The sequence below is a fragment of the Xiphophorus couchianus genome, chromosome 6 (genome assembly GCF_001444195.1).
Source record: "Xiphophorus couchianus chromosome 6, X_couchianus-1.0, whole genome shotgun sequence".
NCBI classification, from domain to species: Eukaryota; Metazoa; Chordata; class Actinopteri; order Cyprinodontiformes; family Poeciliidae; genus Xiphophorus; species Xiphophorus couchianus.
The window spans coordinates 15103543-15119991 of record NC_040233.1 but is presented as its reverse complement, the minus strand read 5'-3'; the positions used below and the strand labels follow the sequence as shown (position 1 = coordinate 15119991).

Here is a 16449-nt window from a genome sequence, read left to right as displayed (position 1 = left end):
ACTCAGAAAAAAAGTCCAGAAAATGATGCTTTCCTTACCTTTAGGAGAGGTGTCCGTCAGGATCAAGTCTTGGTAGCCTTGTTCAACGACTCTGATTGTAAATTCTGGAAACCCGTCATTGTCTTCAACTGAACAGACATAGCGACAACGGCGGTTCCCATGGCGCATGCTCCAGTAAATGCGACAAGCCTCGTAGCCAATGGGAAAGATGGTGGTCGGTGAATGGAAGGCAGACATCTGTAATGGGGTGAGTTGTCCTATCGCGTGCAACACCAAGCTCCCTACTCGAAATGTGTAGCCCAACTCTGGCTGCTGCACAGCCGTGGCTATCTGTCGCACTTCGTCTCTTTGAACATAGACGCGTCGGAACACAGCAAAGCAGCGCAGCTCGTGCTCCAAGGCTTGCCCTGCTGTTCCCCGGGGTCTATGGGCATGACAGAGCATGGTCTTGTCTTTGAAGAAGGTGCACTGGGCTTGCAGAGCACAGGTGAAATGATAGACGTTGGTACAGCGCAGGCGGTGGCAGCCGCTGGTGGCGCCGGTTTGCTGGCAATAGGCGCAGCGTATCGTCTGACCGCGGCGCAGCGCGAGCTCCACGTTGATGAGGGCGCCAGCTTGCGTCTCGTACACCTCAGTTGACCATAGAGCACAGTTTAGGTGAACCCATACGTCAAGGTCTAGATTTAGCAGCCTGGCCGGCCCATCAGTGATCCCGTCTCCAAACTGATGACAGAAACAGCACCGCCTCTTATCTTTGAGCAAAGACGGAGGGCGCAGGGATGCTCCTAGTTTCTTCAGAAGCTCGTCAATCTTATCTTCCTCTGGAAGCTGTGAATTCATTCTCGGCGGTAAAACCACCTGAACACTCCACTTTCTCCAGCGGAGACCTTTCTGTCTCTTTCCCTGGTGCCAGCCATCGTGGGACCTTGGCCGGGCCTTAAGCTTCACTGTCACCTTAAGGGCGTCAGCTTTGGTCTCAGACTTGGGTGTTTCTCCAGCTGTAGGGAAGGGGATGGGCGGAGTAGATGGAGGAGACATTTTGGGCTGAAGCTGGGTGAGGCAATGAACGTCCAGCGAGGACATGTTGTTGTTGTACTGATGCTGAGTTTTGCAAAAGCTCTCGCTTTGGTCAGAGGCAGGAAGAAGGGACATAGACTCCTGAAAATGTCAGAGAAAATACAGTAAACAGTTGTTACTTGGACCACACAGGTTTAAACTGCATGGGTTAGAACGATACAAACCTTTGCCTCTGTGGTGGGTCTGGACTGATGGGACGAGGAGGAACAGTAGAGAAGGAAACAGTTTTGACTACAGAAGACCAGATTTTCATCCGGTCTCAAACGGCCTTCATACTCCTAATAAAAAGCAAAAAAAATGAAGAAATTGAATACTTTACCCAGCCAACAGATCTGAGACCAATTTAACTTCAGCAGGCAGGACTAATAATATAAAATAATATGTTCAGTATTACTGCAGAGATGTTGGCCTTCAGTATGAAAGCAGATAATATTTTAGATTCAATGAAGCTTGCATGGTCAATAAATGTTCCCTTAGACCATCTACAGTACATTCAGCTCTTAAAAAAAAAAAAAAAAATCAATGTGAAGCCGCCTTTTGAGGTTGTTTTTTTTCTATCTGAGAGCTGAAATCTCAATCAAGTGTTTGATTGCCAGAAGGATATATTATTAACCCAGAGAGCACCTCTGAGTTTCAAAAGCAAGCATGATATACGTATTAAATTTATCACCGGAAAAGGGAGGGAAAAAAAACATTTAAAGTTAACTACATGCCGCAGCACTGAACAAGTTTGAAGGTTCATTTTTGATACATTATACATATTTTGTGTAGGATGAGAGTTTGTTTGGTACCTTCATGCGAGCAGGGAGATCTTTGATGGCTTTCTGAACTCCATTTCCCAGAACTACCACTTTACAGTGGCAACACCAGTGAGGTTTACATCCAGCACTGCCAGGAGTCTTATGGTCAGCTCCTCGAGCTACAGCAGCACCTGAGGCAATAAATATTGATTCTTAAAAATGCATTCTGGCACCAATATTTATTAACAGCAGAGACGGTATGGATTAGTATGTATATATACTGTTCTCTTCTATTCTATGTTCATACATCAACATGCAGAACGGTAGGCAACTTGCCCAAGTGCTCATCAACATTTAGTAGAGAAGAAGATGGAATAAAACCCATAACTTTCTGACTCACAGTCACCCGGAGCTGCAAGAACATATGGATCTATTCTGTCACTATGACAAAAACATTTGAAGGAGTCGAGATGAACGTTCTAAACATGGTGGTGGCATAGTGCCAAAGGTTTATTGTCTTACAAGTAGAACTAACTCCAACAGAATAATTATCATAAACGCATAACAGAAGTAGTTCTGTTGCGGTCATTTTAAGCTGCTGAAATGGCTTACACTTCAAACCTTTTAAAATGTGCTGACTATGCTTTAAAAGCAGGTCTGTTTCAAGAAGCCATTTTCAGTGAGCTCTATTATTTCTAATGAGAAAAGTGGTCAATTATCCAGACCGAATTGTGCCAGGAGTTTGCTGCTTACCACAAAAAGGGCCAGGTTTCTCTAGAAGAAGGTCAGAGACTTCCTACCACTCTGAGTTTGCGGATTTACAGAAGTTCACCATAATTATTGCTTAAATTATTGTTACAATCATTCCATTTAAAATTGTTCAAGTACATCAAAATGATGAAATTTCATCTAATGTTTAATGTGAGTATACTTCTTCTTGGCACTGTTTGCGTTATGTAGGAAAGACTTACATAAAATCAACATGTCAAAAAAAAGAAAAAACTTTCAGGACAAGACAGAAAGCAGTGCAAACCGTTACAGCTGCAATTCACTCAAATCATATTTAATTGAAAATGTTTGAACTTGTTTGACTACTCTGCGCACAACAAGTCCCGCTTAGAAATAAACAAAATTGAATCACCTTCGGGTTTAAAAGAAGAAAAAAAACCTACACACAGAGAAGCGACTGCTGCATTCTTCCACACAGTCTCATTATGTACAGCTAAATTAGAAATGACATTTCAATTACAGCACTCTCAGCAACACTCATTGTTTAATTTGGTTTCACTCTCTCACCTGGGCTGTTGGGATGGAAATGGAAAGGATGTGGCTGCTGCTGCATCATTCCCTGTGGCCCGGTGGGACGCATCATCTGTCCGGGCCGGCCGTGGAGCACGGTGTGGTCCCCTGGTCCGTGGAAGAACATGGGAGGCCGTGGCTCCATCCCATGGGGACCCATGCGAGGGGCCATAGATAGAGGAGGCCTGTCCGGGGTGCTGCTGACCTCATAGCTGCTGGGGATCTTCACACACAGGAGGTCTGAAATGGCCGCTACCACACCTGTGATGTTCTAAGAAAGAGGCATGCATACATACAATCAAATTTAAATCATTTTATCTTGTAAGAATCATAAAATATTTTAATAAATATACATATTTGTTTTGAAACGTCACACTAACCCTGAAATTATAATTTTATCCCTATCTATGGTCTCTAAACTCCAAAAGACTGGAACTTCAATTCTGACCAATGAGTTTGTGATCAACATCTAAGCAGATTATGACTAGATCTGATGATAATATTTTAGCTGAAGCAGCCATACAGTCAGCTTACCTCAGCTGCAGCTGGTCTCAGTGTGATAGCAACAGAAACCAGCCCTTGTTTGGAGTCATTAGACATGGGGCCAAAGGGGGAGCCAAAGAACATCGAAGAAGGTTCAGTCTTGATGTCCTGCAGTTTGATCTCTGACCCTGAAGAGCGAAAAACAACAACAGAAAAATGAATGAAACTAGGTCCAGATAAAAAACAAACTGCACAAAATGGCTTAGAAGCTTGAGTTCAGTGTTAAAACTACCTCATAAATTCTAATTAATTATGAGGTAACAAATTATGTTTGATTGAATTATGTAGGATGTTGTGGGTGTTCACCTTTCCCGTCAGGGGCAGGCAGCATGGGGAGCACGGGAGACAAGCATGGGGATGGTGGCTCTTCCTTCACCAGAGACAGGTCTGGGTAGCGACTGATCTCCATGCCAACCACGCTCTCAGGAGATGAGGAGGGAACAAAGCTGTCAGGTGAATCCCTGTCCTTGCACGGCTCCTGTCCTCTATTACTGGTATCACAAAAGAAAGTAACAGTCAAAAACCACACAGCCGAAGCGAATGATCCACTTATAAATTACTGTTATTGATTCAATACCTGAGCTCCTCCTGGTTGTTATGAGGAGGGGTGGGAAGAGAAGCTGGAACATCCACAGTTTTGGGTCCTTGAGCAATGGCCCGGGCTAAAAGATCTTCCTCAGCTCTAAATGGGACGTGGAGTGGCTTGGGCACCAGACCTTTGGAAACTGGAAATCAATAGAAAAAAAACTTAAATAGCCATACTGAAAGCATTATTAGTTAATAGTAAAGTAATTGGAGAAAAAGGAAAAACAAATTAAGCATTTATTTTTTCACAAAGGTGAAGAGATGATTTTTCTCTAGATGTGCAAGACTGATGATTACCCCCAAGGACATGCTGCTGTAACTGTAGTGAAAGATTCCAAGTATGAATATAAAACCTTTCATATTCATTATACCATTTTATATTTGTAAAATATTTAGTAAAAGACATTTATTTTTCCTTACACTTCCAAATTATGTACCACCTCAGCATGTAAATACACTGACAATTGTGGTTGCAATTTGATAAAATGGGAATATGTTCGAGTGGTATGAATACTTTTGTTGTCCACTGTGCAAATATACAACTGGTGCAAATGGTGAACTGTGATGTAGTTGTCTTCATAAATGTAGCTACGTGCTGCTAAATGTTTACCCATGGCAGCAGCTTTGCTGGCCAACTCTTCAGTCGTAGCAAAACCGTTGATCATTTTCTGTCGATTCACAGGTGGTGGGGTTGGAGGGAGAGACGCCGGTGGTGTTGGTGGATTGCTCAAGTTATTCTGCTGCAGATTCACAACCAATGCAAAATCAGCATACGTTATGCTAATGCACTGAACACAAACTCTTGTATCTTACAATTTTTCTACAGTAATGAATACTCACCTTATAGGCCAATTGGGAGTAATAATCTGAGACTCCATCCAGTGAGGCGCTGCCAAAAGTACCAGACAAAAGGTTTTCTCCATTGAGCTGGCCGCTGCCGTAGGGAGCAAAATGGGCAAAGTTCACTCCAATCAATGGTTCCATGAGGGGCAGCAGGGAAAGCTGCTGTGTGAAGACAAAGAAACAAAACAATTGTGAGATTAAAGATAACAATGGGCATGGGAACTGTGTATTTACCGGTAGTTATTTTAAAAAACAACAAAGTTTTACTGAAAACACAGCAAACTCATTTAGATATAGTTTTCCCTGCAAGTCAACTTTCTATCAGATACAGCAATGTGAACAGAAAGCTGCTTTAGCAATCACTTTTTTTTGTTCACGTTTTGTTGTTTATAGTCCTTGAGGAAGAAGTCGGTGGCAGCTGGAGTTAGCATTCTTTAAACTACAACCCAACATATTAAACATATGCCTGAAAACTAATTTGTGGATTTTCATAAAGCTAAGCCATATTCGTCAAAATTACCAGAAAGGCATATTTTAAATTAAACATGCCACTTTGTAAGCAATTAATCTATGGAAGTTTTACTAAAATCAATAAACGTTTCAATTATTTTCTGATTCTTTAAAAATGCAAATTCAAAACTTTTTTTTCAGCTGTTTGATAAAAATGTGACTAGAAGAAAGAAAACAGTAAAGCAGTCTTACTTGTTTGATTTGTGTCATAACGGCGTCAGGACCTGAATGGATCAGCTGCCTGTCATCTCCTTCCTTCTTTCTCTTCTTGTAGCGAGCAGGCTTCTCTCCTCCCTTTGGTGGTCTCTTGTTCCTGCCTTTCTTCTTGTCTTGTTCAGGAAGCAGAGAGCCAGGAAACTCTGAGGTTCCGTCAGAATAGGCCTGAATTTGGAAAATAAAAATAGTTGCATTAAAAGTATAATTTATTTCTTTTGTGCTATACACCGTAAAGGGTTCTTATAAGACACACAAACACATTCAAAGATGCAGACAAAGACCAACATCAACATCTTTCAAACATAAAATGTCCTCTTCTGAAGACGCCAAGCTTTTGAAAGATATTGAGGTAACTGAAACTGTAATACTAAAATAGTGTAGTTTATCTTCATCATCCATGTAAAAGAAATCTCAATTTCTAAGAATCATATATAAAGGACAATGAAACAAAAAGTACATTTCAATTTCATTTAAATCACACAAAGAGGCAAAGTACCAAATCTGACCTCTGGTTTTTGCTTACGTTCCATGTCGCATAAAACTCTAATATAAGTTTGTAGTTCGGATTTATGTAAAATATTGGTAAAACCTTTGTCTGCCTATTGTTCACTGTGTTGATCTGTTCTCTATAACTATAGGGTAAACAAACACTGACCCCGTTGCTGTCCATGGAGCTTTGCCTCAGCAGGGTTTTGCAGTCGGTGGCCTCCTCCTCCTCTGAGCGCAGGCTGTCCTCTGACCTCTGCTGTGACAGGCCAGGTGGAGGTGTGTTCTTGTTCTTCAGCAGGTGTTTCAGCAGCTCATTGCCAGCCTCTCCCTTGTTTGGACTCTGTCCAGTGGGGAATGGAGACATGTTCCCTTTGTTCCTTTCTTCCTTCACAGAGTTCATCTCTGAGTTGAAGGACCCATCACATTCAGCGGCATCGGTCTGCTCCAGCTTTATGTTACGGAGGATCCTCTCGTGCTCCTGAGCCTGTGTCCTCGACACGTCTGATGCTGGAGTGGGATGACCAGACTGTCCACCAGAAAGCTGCCTCTCCAGCTCTGAATGGCTGGGCGTGGAAGACCCCAGTAATGGAGACCTGGACAGGTCCTGATCGCCAAAGACGTGGGTGTTTCTGGTAGGGGTTGAGGAGGTGTCAGAGACGCATGGCGTTAGGGGGGCTGTGAGGTCCGAGTGTGGAGTCGAAGGTGTCTTGACTGAATCTGCATCATCATCTTTCTTCTTTTTGCGGTTTCTTTTCTTTTTCCCTTTTTCATCTGGAATGATGTTGGAGTAAAGTTGGATAAGAGATTGACCTGAGCCTGGAAAGTTGGATGGAAGCGGTGTGGCAGAATCAAACGGAGGACCCTCAAGGGGCATCTGAGGCATCATTCCTGGTCCGCTGAACTGGCGGGGCCTTGGCTGAGCGTGGGGGAAGTTAGGTATGGTGACACCGTCTGGCCCTAAACCTGGCCCCATGTCCGGGGGCATCATCCCATTGCCCATCATTGGTCTTCGGTCACCCTGAATGAACGTTCCAGGCGGTGAGCCCAAGCTGCGCTGCATGGCCTGCTGCTGGGGAAACATCGGTCCAAGTTGTTGTGGTTGCTGCAGTGGGGGCCTCTGAGGTTGCATGAAGTCTTGTGGCAGCTCAGAATTGAAAAACGGCATCTGAGCGAGAGGTGCACCGCTGCCATCTGAGGCCATCATCCCTTGCTGTTCCATTTCCATGCGATGCTTCAGAGCTCTCTGACGCTCCACTTCCTGCATGAGCTGCACGCGCTGCCTCTCCTGCTGTTCCCTGAGCCTCTCCCGCCTCTCGCGCTCCTGGAAACCTTCGCTGAAGGGGTTGTTGTCGTCAAACTTCACACCACCCGCCTGCATCGGTTTAACTGCACCTGGCGGGGCAGGTGTGCCTTGGGGCTCAACGGGCATCTGTGAGTGCTGAGAGATGCTACCCACTGGTATTTGAAGGGGCTGAGCTGAACCTGCAGCAGCTACCTGAGGGGGCATCATGGGAGGCATCCCCGGACCACCCAGAGGCATTGTAGCCCCAGAATGCCAGCCCGTCGGAGGGTTCGGCATGCGTGGTGCTGCGTTTGGTTGGCCAGGGTGAAGAGGCATCTGCATCACGGGGTTCATGGGAGGCTGGAGCATTGGTGGGCCGCCAGGAACCATGCCGTGATTGCCCGTCGCTGAGTGAATAGCGGGCATGATGGGGGTCATGTTGTTCTGCTGCTGTTTCACTCTGTACTCCTCGATAAGCTCAGCGTGCTCTTTTTGCTGCTTGCGAATCTGATGAAAGATGAAAACGGTTTCATCAGCGTGATAAGGATTCAGAGTTCCCTACATTGTGCTTTAGACTTCTAAAAAATCTCAAATATTTTGAGATTTCTGTCAATGTCTGGTTAATATTTAATTTAAAAAGTATTCATTATAAACACTGCAGTATAAGTATAAATATGATACAAATTGTAAAATATATACTTAAGTAAGACTGGTAAAGTTTGCCAGACTACAATATTTTTGAAGGATTTAGATATTGCATAAAGAGATTAAACCTACATAAACCCAAGACTCTAAAAAAGGGTAGATAAATAAATGGACAGAAAGATGAAAAAAACAAGTGAATGTTCATGGCAGATGGACATGTGAATGAATACAAAAAAGAATGAACACATGAATAGCTGTTGGAGAGATGTATGAAGGAAAGGATGGACAGTGATTTAAAAGATAGAGAGAAAGAAATAATAGATGTAGTCACAGTTGGACAGAATGGGTGAATGGACAGATGACTAGCCTGAGACATGGATGAATCAGTGATAAATATTCTGAAATGAGGGATGGATGGATGAGCAGATGAACAGACTGAAGGGTAAGTTGCTTGATAGAAACTGGAAGGTTGACTGAATGGATGGAAAGTTAAATGGACTGAAATTGGTGGATGGACAGACAGATTAATGCATAGATAATTGAATATACTTTAAAAAGAAAATGTATAAGAGATTGGTCAGAACTGAAACTCGTGAGCTGCTGTATTAGAGGGAGGTGTGGCAACTTTAATTGCTGCAACCAGTTTAGATTCTTTGTCTTCAATGGGACAAAGTCTGAAAACACTTTTTCCAGACCTGGAAATAATAAAATCAAATTCTATACTTTGACCATTTGAAGTCTGTGCAGAAATCCTGGGTGTTAAATATACATGTTATAGATGTTTTCAGTTCTTACTGTTGGATAGGAGTTTTTTATTACTCTATATGGAATTTTGAACTCACTAACATTTCCAGGAGAGACATACTACTGTATATGCTTTTCTGTTTGAATTATTCTGTGTTTCTTCTTTACAGGTTTGACAGAAAGACACTGCAGCTGCGCTGGATAAATGATATCCCTTCTTTGACAATTAAATGCTTTGCTTACAGATAAACAAACATATTTATGCTGATGGCTACTTGCATATAAAGGTCACACAGAACTCAGTGGTGGAGCTCATCAAGCCTTGCATTTACCTGCTCCAGTTGCTTCTGCACTACACCCTGCTGCTCTGTGACATGTTTGAGCTGCTCAGCATCCTCCTCAGGGAACTCTCTGCCTGCCTTCTTAGCAGTTCTCTGCTTGGCAGACAGGGCTTTCTTTGACTTTCTGTGAGCTCCGATCTTCTCTTCTAGAAACTTTTGCTGCATTTGAAGTAGTTGCTGAGTCTCCTGAAGCCACTCCTCGTACTGAGCCCTCTGAGGGTTGTCTGATGGAAGAAAGATGGATGTTTTCTTAGCAAACTTGACAGCAGAAAAAACAAATATCTATACATTTACAGTCATAACATATCTTCAGAAAACTGATGCTTAACAAAAAAAAAGTCTTTGGAAAACTTACTGACAAATCCTGGTCCAAAGTTTGGAGGATTTGGTCTTGGTACTTGGGTCAATTTGCCATCCTGATACAAACATTGACAAAGATATTATTATACTGACAACACAAACTTTTGGTATTTTCTTCAGAAAATTGTTAATTACCGGTCCAATGACTTGTGGAGGGACAGGTGTGCTCTCAGGACAAGGTGGTGCAGGACCGGGAGGGAATCTGTGAAACAAGGTTATCATAAAATGCTTGTTAATGTTCTCATTTTAATGCTGGAGGACGTAGTATTATTAAGCAGGTAATGCAAATCATTGAATATCTCCTTGTGAGAGTAACTTATTTACTAGTATAAAGTACAGGTGCATCTTATATTGGAGCATCATTGAAAAATATACTCTGTGTAATAAAACACAAGCTAAAATGTTTGAACTGACTTAATCCTTTAAAGATTTTTTTATTTATTTAGACACACCTGTAATTATTTCGATTTCAGTATGAATATTATTACTGTGTAAAATCAGTGGCCTTTACCTGTTCATCACTATTGGAGCCATCCCCATGTTGTTCTGAACCATGACTTTATTGATACCTTTTAAGGCAACCATCTTGGCCTTCATAATGGGGTCAGTGATTGCATCGAAATCTGCCAAGTAAATGCACAGTCAGATGTAATCAAAGCACACCGTGTCTAACACAAAATCCTACAAGGGTTGGCGGAGACCCTACCAATGTTGGGGAAGAAGGCGTCACTGGAACGTTGTCGGATCATGGCTTGCATCTGACGCTGCTGCTGTTGTTCTTGCCTTTCCTGGTCAAGGAGGTCCTGCAACAGGAGGGGCTGCTCCTCCAGCAGGAGAGGACGCTGTTGCTGGCTGTGCTGACCCAAATTCTGGTTCAACACAGTCTGCTGGGCTTGACTTAGACCAATCTGGTCTACTCCAACTTGTTGGTCGGCTCCAAAGTCAGAAGCAGATAGTTGTCCTGCAGTGGCCGTGTCTGCTATCGTTTGACTCACTGTAAGCGCGGAGGTATGCCGATTATCACCGGCTGGGTTCTGTTGGGCCATGAGGTTACCTCCCTGACTGACGGAGTCAATGATTGGATTTAATGACTGCTCTTCAGGCTGCTGTTTAATGAGTAAACTAGAAAGGACTGGGGTGGAGTCAGAGAGCACCCCCTGCTGCGATGAGGGATTTTCAGGTCGTTGCTGTTCTTGGTCAGGCGGCCCTTGACAGTCTTTGACCTCCGTTTTAATTTCCTGATCTCGTGCCAAGGAGTCAGAGCTGTGACTCCCAGGTACTTCCGGCTTAAGTTCAGAGGTGGATTGCTCACCTGTGGACTCTGACTTTGACGGAGCAGATGCTGAGCTAGATGAAGGCTCAGTTTCAGGGATTGCACTTTTAGGAATGTCCGTAGCTTCAGCGTTATCATCCATGGGATCACTGAGATCCAGTTCTTCATTGAACATGTCTTTCTTGATATCATCCAAGTCGGGGTCTGTGTATGCAATTATGTCAAATTTGCCAGATGTTAGAAAGTCATCAAGGTGTAGGTCATTTGTCTCTAGATCCAGGTCTTTACCATCCTCTGGATCCAAATTAAGATTTTCTAAATCAGCATCAACCAGATCTTTGACCTCCACATCCTCAAGATCTTTGACTGCCGAGTCTTCTGCATCTAGTTTCTCTTCCACCGCTTCACTGTTAGTCACTGAGACAGCCTCAGACTGTCCAGCAGGGGGTGCAGAGAGGATAATGGATGACGTCATATTCTGGGTCTCATTTGAAGCAGGTTGGCTCATTGATCTCATTAGAGGAGCTTGTTTGATGGCACTTATTCCTGGCATCTGGGTTTGCTGATGAAGATTGTCCAAACTGGCAGACAGGTGCACGTGGCCAGACTGACCGGGAAGAGAGTCCACCATTTTAGGCCCCTGATTCAAAGGGAACCTGGAGTCATGTGGTCCAGGAAAGCTTGGCAGCCTCGGACCCTGGAGATTAGGGTCCATGCCTCCTTGCATGGCGCCAGGTGGAAACTGCATGCGCGGCCTATTTTCTACAGCTCTGTGACGCAGCTCGATGAAATGCTGACCCATTATGTTGTGTTGCTGCATAGGCACGCTGCGTGGTGGGCAGTGGTGAGGCATACCCATAGGGCTTCCTCCCATGCCTTTTGTCATGTTGGTGGGCATGGGCATTCTCATCTGTGGAGGGACTTCCTGCATTGGGTGTTCCCCTCTGAGGAAGAACTCTTGAGGGCCATGAGGACCTAAAGCTGCAGGTGGAAATCCAAACCTAAAAAGGTTGAAAGGTAAATAAAAGTGTAAGCTTGGATGTGGAAATTGTATTTTGAAAAAAAACTCTTAAAAAACTAAGCACAAAAAAAATGCAACTCAAACCTTGGTCCCTGATGTCTTAAATTAGGATCTCCAGGATGTGGTGCCCGCTGGATTTGCCCGTCATTAGGGAAGCAGACTCGCTGATCCCCTGGAAAATTTCCAGGAAATCGTATTGGCCCTCTCATGGGTCCTTGTCCAGGATAGGGTGGAGGAGGCCTGTTGAACATTTCCCCTTGTTGACCAGGGCCCTCGTGGGGCCAAGGTCGTGGTGTTCCCGGGGTTAAGTTGCCAGCAGGATCCTGAGGGCCCCTCTCCTGTCGGTTGGCAGTCCTCTGTTGCTGTTGCTTGAGGATTAGCTCTCTAATTCGTTGTCGCTACAGAACAGAGAAAAATAAAACGCATTACTAGGACATGAAATGTTCAAAGAAATTTTTCAATGCATATATATTTCATTCTTGGTATATACAGCATTGCCATTTTCTATTGTGGATATTTTTCCACATTTTCTGTTTGTTAAGGTCAAGCAAATAGGCAAGTAAAAAGATCTAAAGAACAAAACTTACATTAAGAAAAGAAAAAACATTTTGACAATGGATTTTTTTTCAAAGATAGAGATAATTTATTGGCAAAATTTTTTTTTAAAGTATAATAAAGCAAAACCCAACTTTTAATTTGAGAACATTTATTCACTGCAGAAAAGGTACGTCCTCAGAAAATTGTTTATGCCACTAAAAACTGCCTTAAAGTAGCAGCAAAAATTTATTTTTAAGTTCAGCCTTTAAAGGGACCTCTAGAGCTACCCAACTAAGCAAGTTGGGTAGCTCTAAAGGCTAAAGTAAACATGTTTCTTACATTTTTTCTCTACAAAATCATTCTCATGTCATGATATTTTTTTACCTGCTTAGTTCTGTCTATTTTGAGCTCCTTTCAGAATTAGCTGTTTTAAAGCCTCTTTCACTTATGCAAATAAGCTGCTGCTGGTAACGCTCCCCAACTCAAACTTGCACTTTATTCACGTGAAAATGGCTGCAAAAAAGATCTACAATTATACAACTGGAGATCTTTCACTCTGAGTCAGACTCAGAAGTAGAAGTGGAGCCTCCAGCACAACCATCAAGGATGTACCAGTTGTTTCTGAATGATAACAATAAAGCACTTGTCTTTTCCAGCAGCCATTGTACAGTGCATACAGAGGGTAAAACTAGCTAACCAAACATGCTCTTTTTCTAATAATAAAGTGGAAGGAGTTCCGCTTTGGTTGCTAGGAAACATGAGAGGCTTATTTCTTTTTGCTAGTAACAATAAAACTGGATGAAGACCCATATTTCTCTCATCATTGAACACATTGGGCAAGATCATAGGGTACTAGAGCTAAAAGTAGCAACTTGGGGGTCGCCAAGTCTCAATTATTAGAGGTCAATTAAATGCATCCAGGTCTTTGCGAGTGATACCAGAAGAAGGCATTTCATGTCTTACTATGAAGTATGAAAATGTGGAGTTTACTAAACTCTGCTGGGATTTATCTTGAATGAAGAAACAATAATGGAGCTTTTCTACAACAAGCACTCCAGCTGGGTTTGGTGTGAAACACAGGAGAGAGTAGAAAAGCCCTTCATGGCCCTCAGCACAAAAGCATCTTGTCCCTCAGTAGAAAAGCATGTTGGAAGGCAGTGCCTGTGTGGCTCCTTTCCTCTTCCAAACAGGAAACAGAATGGATGGCAAAAAATGATGGTGTTCTAAGCCAATAAAACTGAAAATGCATGACTGGGTCTTTCAAAATGGTCAAAAAACAGAAAATCAACCTTCTTCCAACACTATCAGAGTTCCTAACCCAGTCTTTGCAAGCCCCAACTTGTGAAATGCTACAGCAGAAGAATATCTGCTGTCTTATTATAAAAAAGGGGCTGCACAAAGCATTAAGAGAATATGTACCAAAAATTGTGATAGTTGTTGACTTTATTAAAAACTATTAATCATTTAATTTTTCCTCCACTGAATAAATACAAATCAACATTTTTTTCCCTCAATTTTCCAATGTGAGATTATGCAACCGCAATGAAAGATTTGAAGGGTTTAACACATCTTCACCAAATACATTATAATCCATGACAAATCTACAATAATCTCCATGGATACTTATTCATTATGAAATTGACCATGTAGCTGCAGGGTTGAGCAAATCAAAGAGACAACCAGTACTTGCTGTAGAGTCACCTCATCAGTCCTGATAACAATAAATTAGATAACTCTACAACAGCAGGAGCTGGTTTTCTGTATGTGTCAGAAGAAAAAAGTATTTTTTCTGGAGGGTTTCAGTTCTGGGGTACCTGTTTTAGTCTCTCCTCCGTCTCAGCAAGAGCCACACCTTGTGATTCAGAAGATGAAGCAGGCATTTGTGGGTTGCTTGGCATTTGGGTGGGATCTTGAGGGCCCGCTCCACTGTTCCCCACAATTGTCTGATCTTTTATTTCCATTTTCTCTGTTGACTGTGGACAAGGCGCCATGGGCACTTGTTCAAATGGGTCATGCCCAGGAGTCTGACTGAGTCTTGTGGAAGGTGATTGGCCAAATCCATCTTCAGAAACTCCAGGGTGTTTTGGTGTGAGAGAGTCTGGATGAGGAAACTGCTCTCGAAGCCTGGTTTGAGGAGGTGAAAAGGGATCTTGGCCTACTCCTGGTCTTACCATAGGTCTGTTATGCACATCAGAACCAGGCCTTGGGGTCCCTGGAGGTTGGGCATAAGGATCGTTAACCATTGTTCTGTGGGCCCCTGGCTGTGAAAACATGTCATTACTTCCTATCCTAGATGGTCCAGGTGTACTAGCAAATGCTTCTACTGGCCCCCTTTGGCTACCTGGTGACTTAGAGAATCTTTCTCCCACAGAGGGCCGTGGAGTACCTGGTGGATGAGCAAAAGGATCCATTGAGTGGGAAGGGGACATTCGTTGTCCAATGTGGGGCTTATGAGCAAACTGGTTCATCCCACTGGGACGAGGAGTAGCAGGAGCCTGTGAGTAAGGGTCGGAGGACGGACTGGATGAGTTTGATGACTGGACGTAGTTGTCATGAGGACGTGGGGTGCCTGGTGGTCGAGCATATGTTTCAAAAAATGGTCGAGGTTGAATGCTGTGTTCATTCATGGAACGCTGGTTTCCTGCAGGCTGCGAAAAAGGGTCTGGACCTGGCTTGTTGGGACCAGGGGACTGGGCAAAGGGGTCATAAGTAAAATGATCTGGCCTGGGTGTGGATGGTGCATGTGCATAAGGATTTCTAGACATTTGAGGAACTGGTCCTGACTGAGAAAATGGGTGCCCCTGAGGGTGATGCTGACCCATTCTAGGTGGACTGGTGAAACTGTCATTTGCTGATGGTCTTGGGGTATGCGGAGGATGTGCATAGGGGTCGTTTGGTTGATTTTGGGAGAATCTGTCAGTGGGATGTTGACCTGGTCGGTTGAAGGCATCCTGAGCCTGAGGAGGGGGCATTGGTGTTTTAAAGAGAGGAACAGCTCCAGATTCATTACTTCCAGGTATTGGTGCAATTAGAGGCCTTGAGTAAGGGTCAGACAAAATCATCCTATTCTGGGCCATGCGCTGATAGGCATCATTTCTTATCATGGGCCTTGAGTATGGGTCTCTGCCAGGAGAACCCATTGGGGATCTTCCTTGAGCCGCTTGACTGCCCCTGGGTGGTCCTATGGGTTTCAGAAAGGGATCCATTTCTCCCGTAGGTCTGGGTGTATCAGGAGGTTTGGCATAAGGGTCATTGCACACTGATGTAGGAGAACCAAATGATTCATGTGCTGGAGAGGGTCTTCCTCTGTCTTGCGGTTCTGTCAAAGAGGTGGGTGATTTACCTGACTCCACAGACATTCTGCGACATGAATTTGGTCCGAGAGGCGGTGGTCTTGGGGTCCCTACCATTTTGGCATATGGGTCCCATGGAGAAGATGGTCCAGAACCAGAGGACCCTGGTGAGAAAACTTGCGGAGACTGAGGCTGGGACGATGGACCAGATGGAGGGGGAGGGGGCGGTCGCACAAAAACATCCTCTGAAGAACAAAATGTTGGGTTTGCTTGTAGTTGCGGCCGTGCAAAAGTTTCTTTTGAGTTTAACTGCTGCATCGGGGAGGAGCTGCCATTACTGGGCTGAGAGGCTGGACTCTGGTTACCACTGTTGGTACCATCTCCCTCTGATTGACTGGTTGTCTGTTGTTGCTGTTGTTGCTGCTGTTGCTGGAGTTGTTCATTTTTTACTTGCTCCAATTTCTGTGTAGCTTCAATCTTGGCCTGTTGCTTGCTTTTCTGCCTCATTTGCTGTCAAGACAGAAGACAGAGAGAGAGATAAGGAGAGATTAGATTTCAACAAAGATGCAGAATTTATTCTCATGCCAAGAATGAACTGGACCTACTAACCACCAATGTCATCACGGTTAATGCGAAGGATAGTGCAGATGT

General features: G+C 43.7%; 1 protein-coding gene across 7 annotated transcripts in view; it reads right to left on the bottom strand.

Moving 5' to 3' along the window:
* Window positions 1-16449, bottom strand: part of kmt2cb (lysine (K)-specific methyltransferase 2Cb) — a 74104-nt gene that overhangs the window by 6154 nt on the left and 51501 nt on the right. For 6 of the 7 annotated variants that reach the window (XM_028019717.1, XM_028019721.1, XM_028019718.1 and 3 more), the window contains 18 exons: window positions 14320-16308; window positions 12053-12366; window positions 10381-11948; window positions 10186-10297; window positions 9810-9876; window positions 9670-9730; window positions 9306-9538; window positions 6469-8091; window positions 5790-5978; window positions 5085-5249; window positions 4855-4984; window positions 4237-4384; window positions 3966-4150; window positions 3651-3787; window positions 3114-3387; window positions 1869-2008; window positions 1242-1355; window positions 39-1158 (listed from right to left, as the gene is read on the bottom strand). In XM_028019717.1, the coding sequence (XP_027875518.1) occupies window positions 39-1158; window positions 1242-1355; window positions 1869-2008; window positions 3114-3387; window positions 3651-3787; window positions 3966-4150; window positions 4237-4384; window positions 4855-4984; window positions 5085-5249; window positions 5790-5978; window positions 6469-8091; window positions 9306-9538; window positions 9670-9730; window positions 9810-9876; window positions 10186-10297; window positions 10381-11948; window positions 12053-12366; window positions 14320-16308 (8569 nt within the window). The remainder of the gene's footprint in view (window positions 1-38; window positions 1159-1241; window positions 1356-1868; window positions 2009-3113; window positions 3388-3650; window positions 3788-3965; window positions 4151-4236; window positions 4385-4854; window positions 4985-5084; window positions 5250-5789; window positions 5979-6468; window positions 8092-9305; window positions 9539-9669; window positions 9731-9809; window positions 9877-10185; window positions 10298-10380; window positions 11949-12052; window positions 12367-14319; window positions 16309-16449) is intronic. The other variant, XM_028019719.1, reaches the window with a different exon arrangement.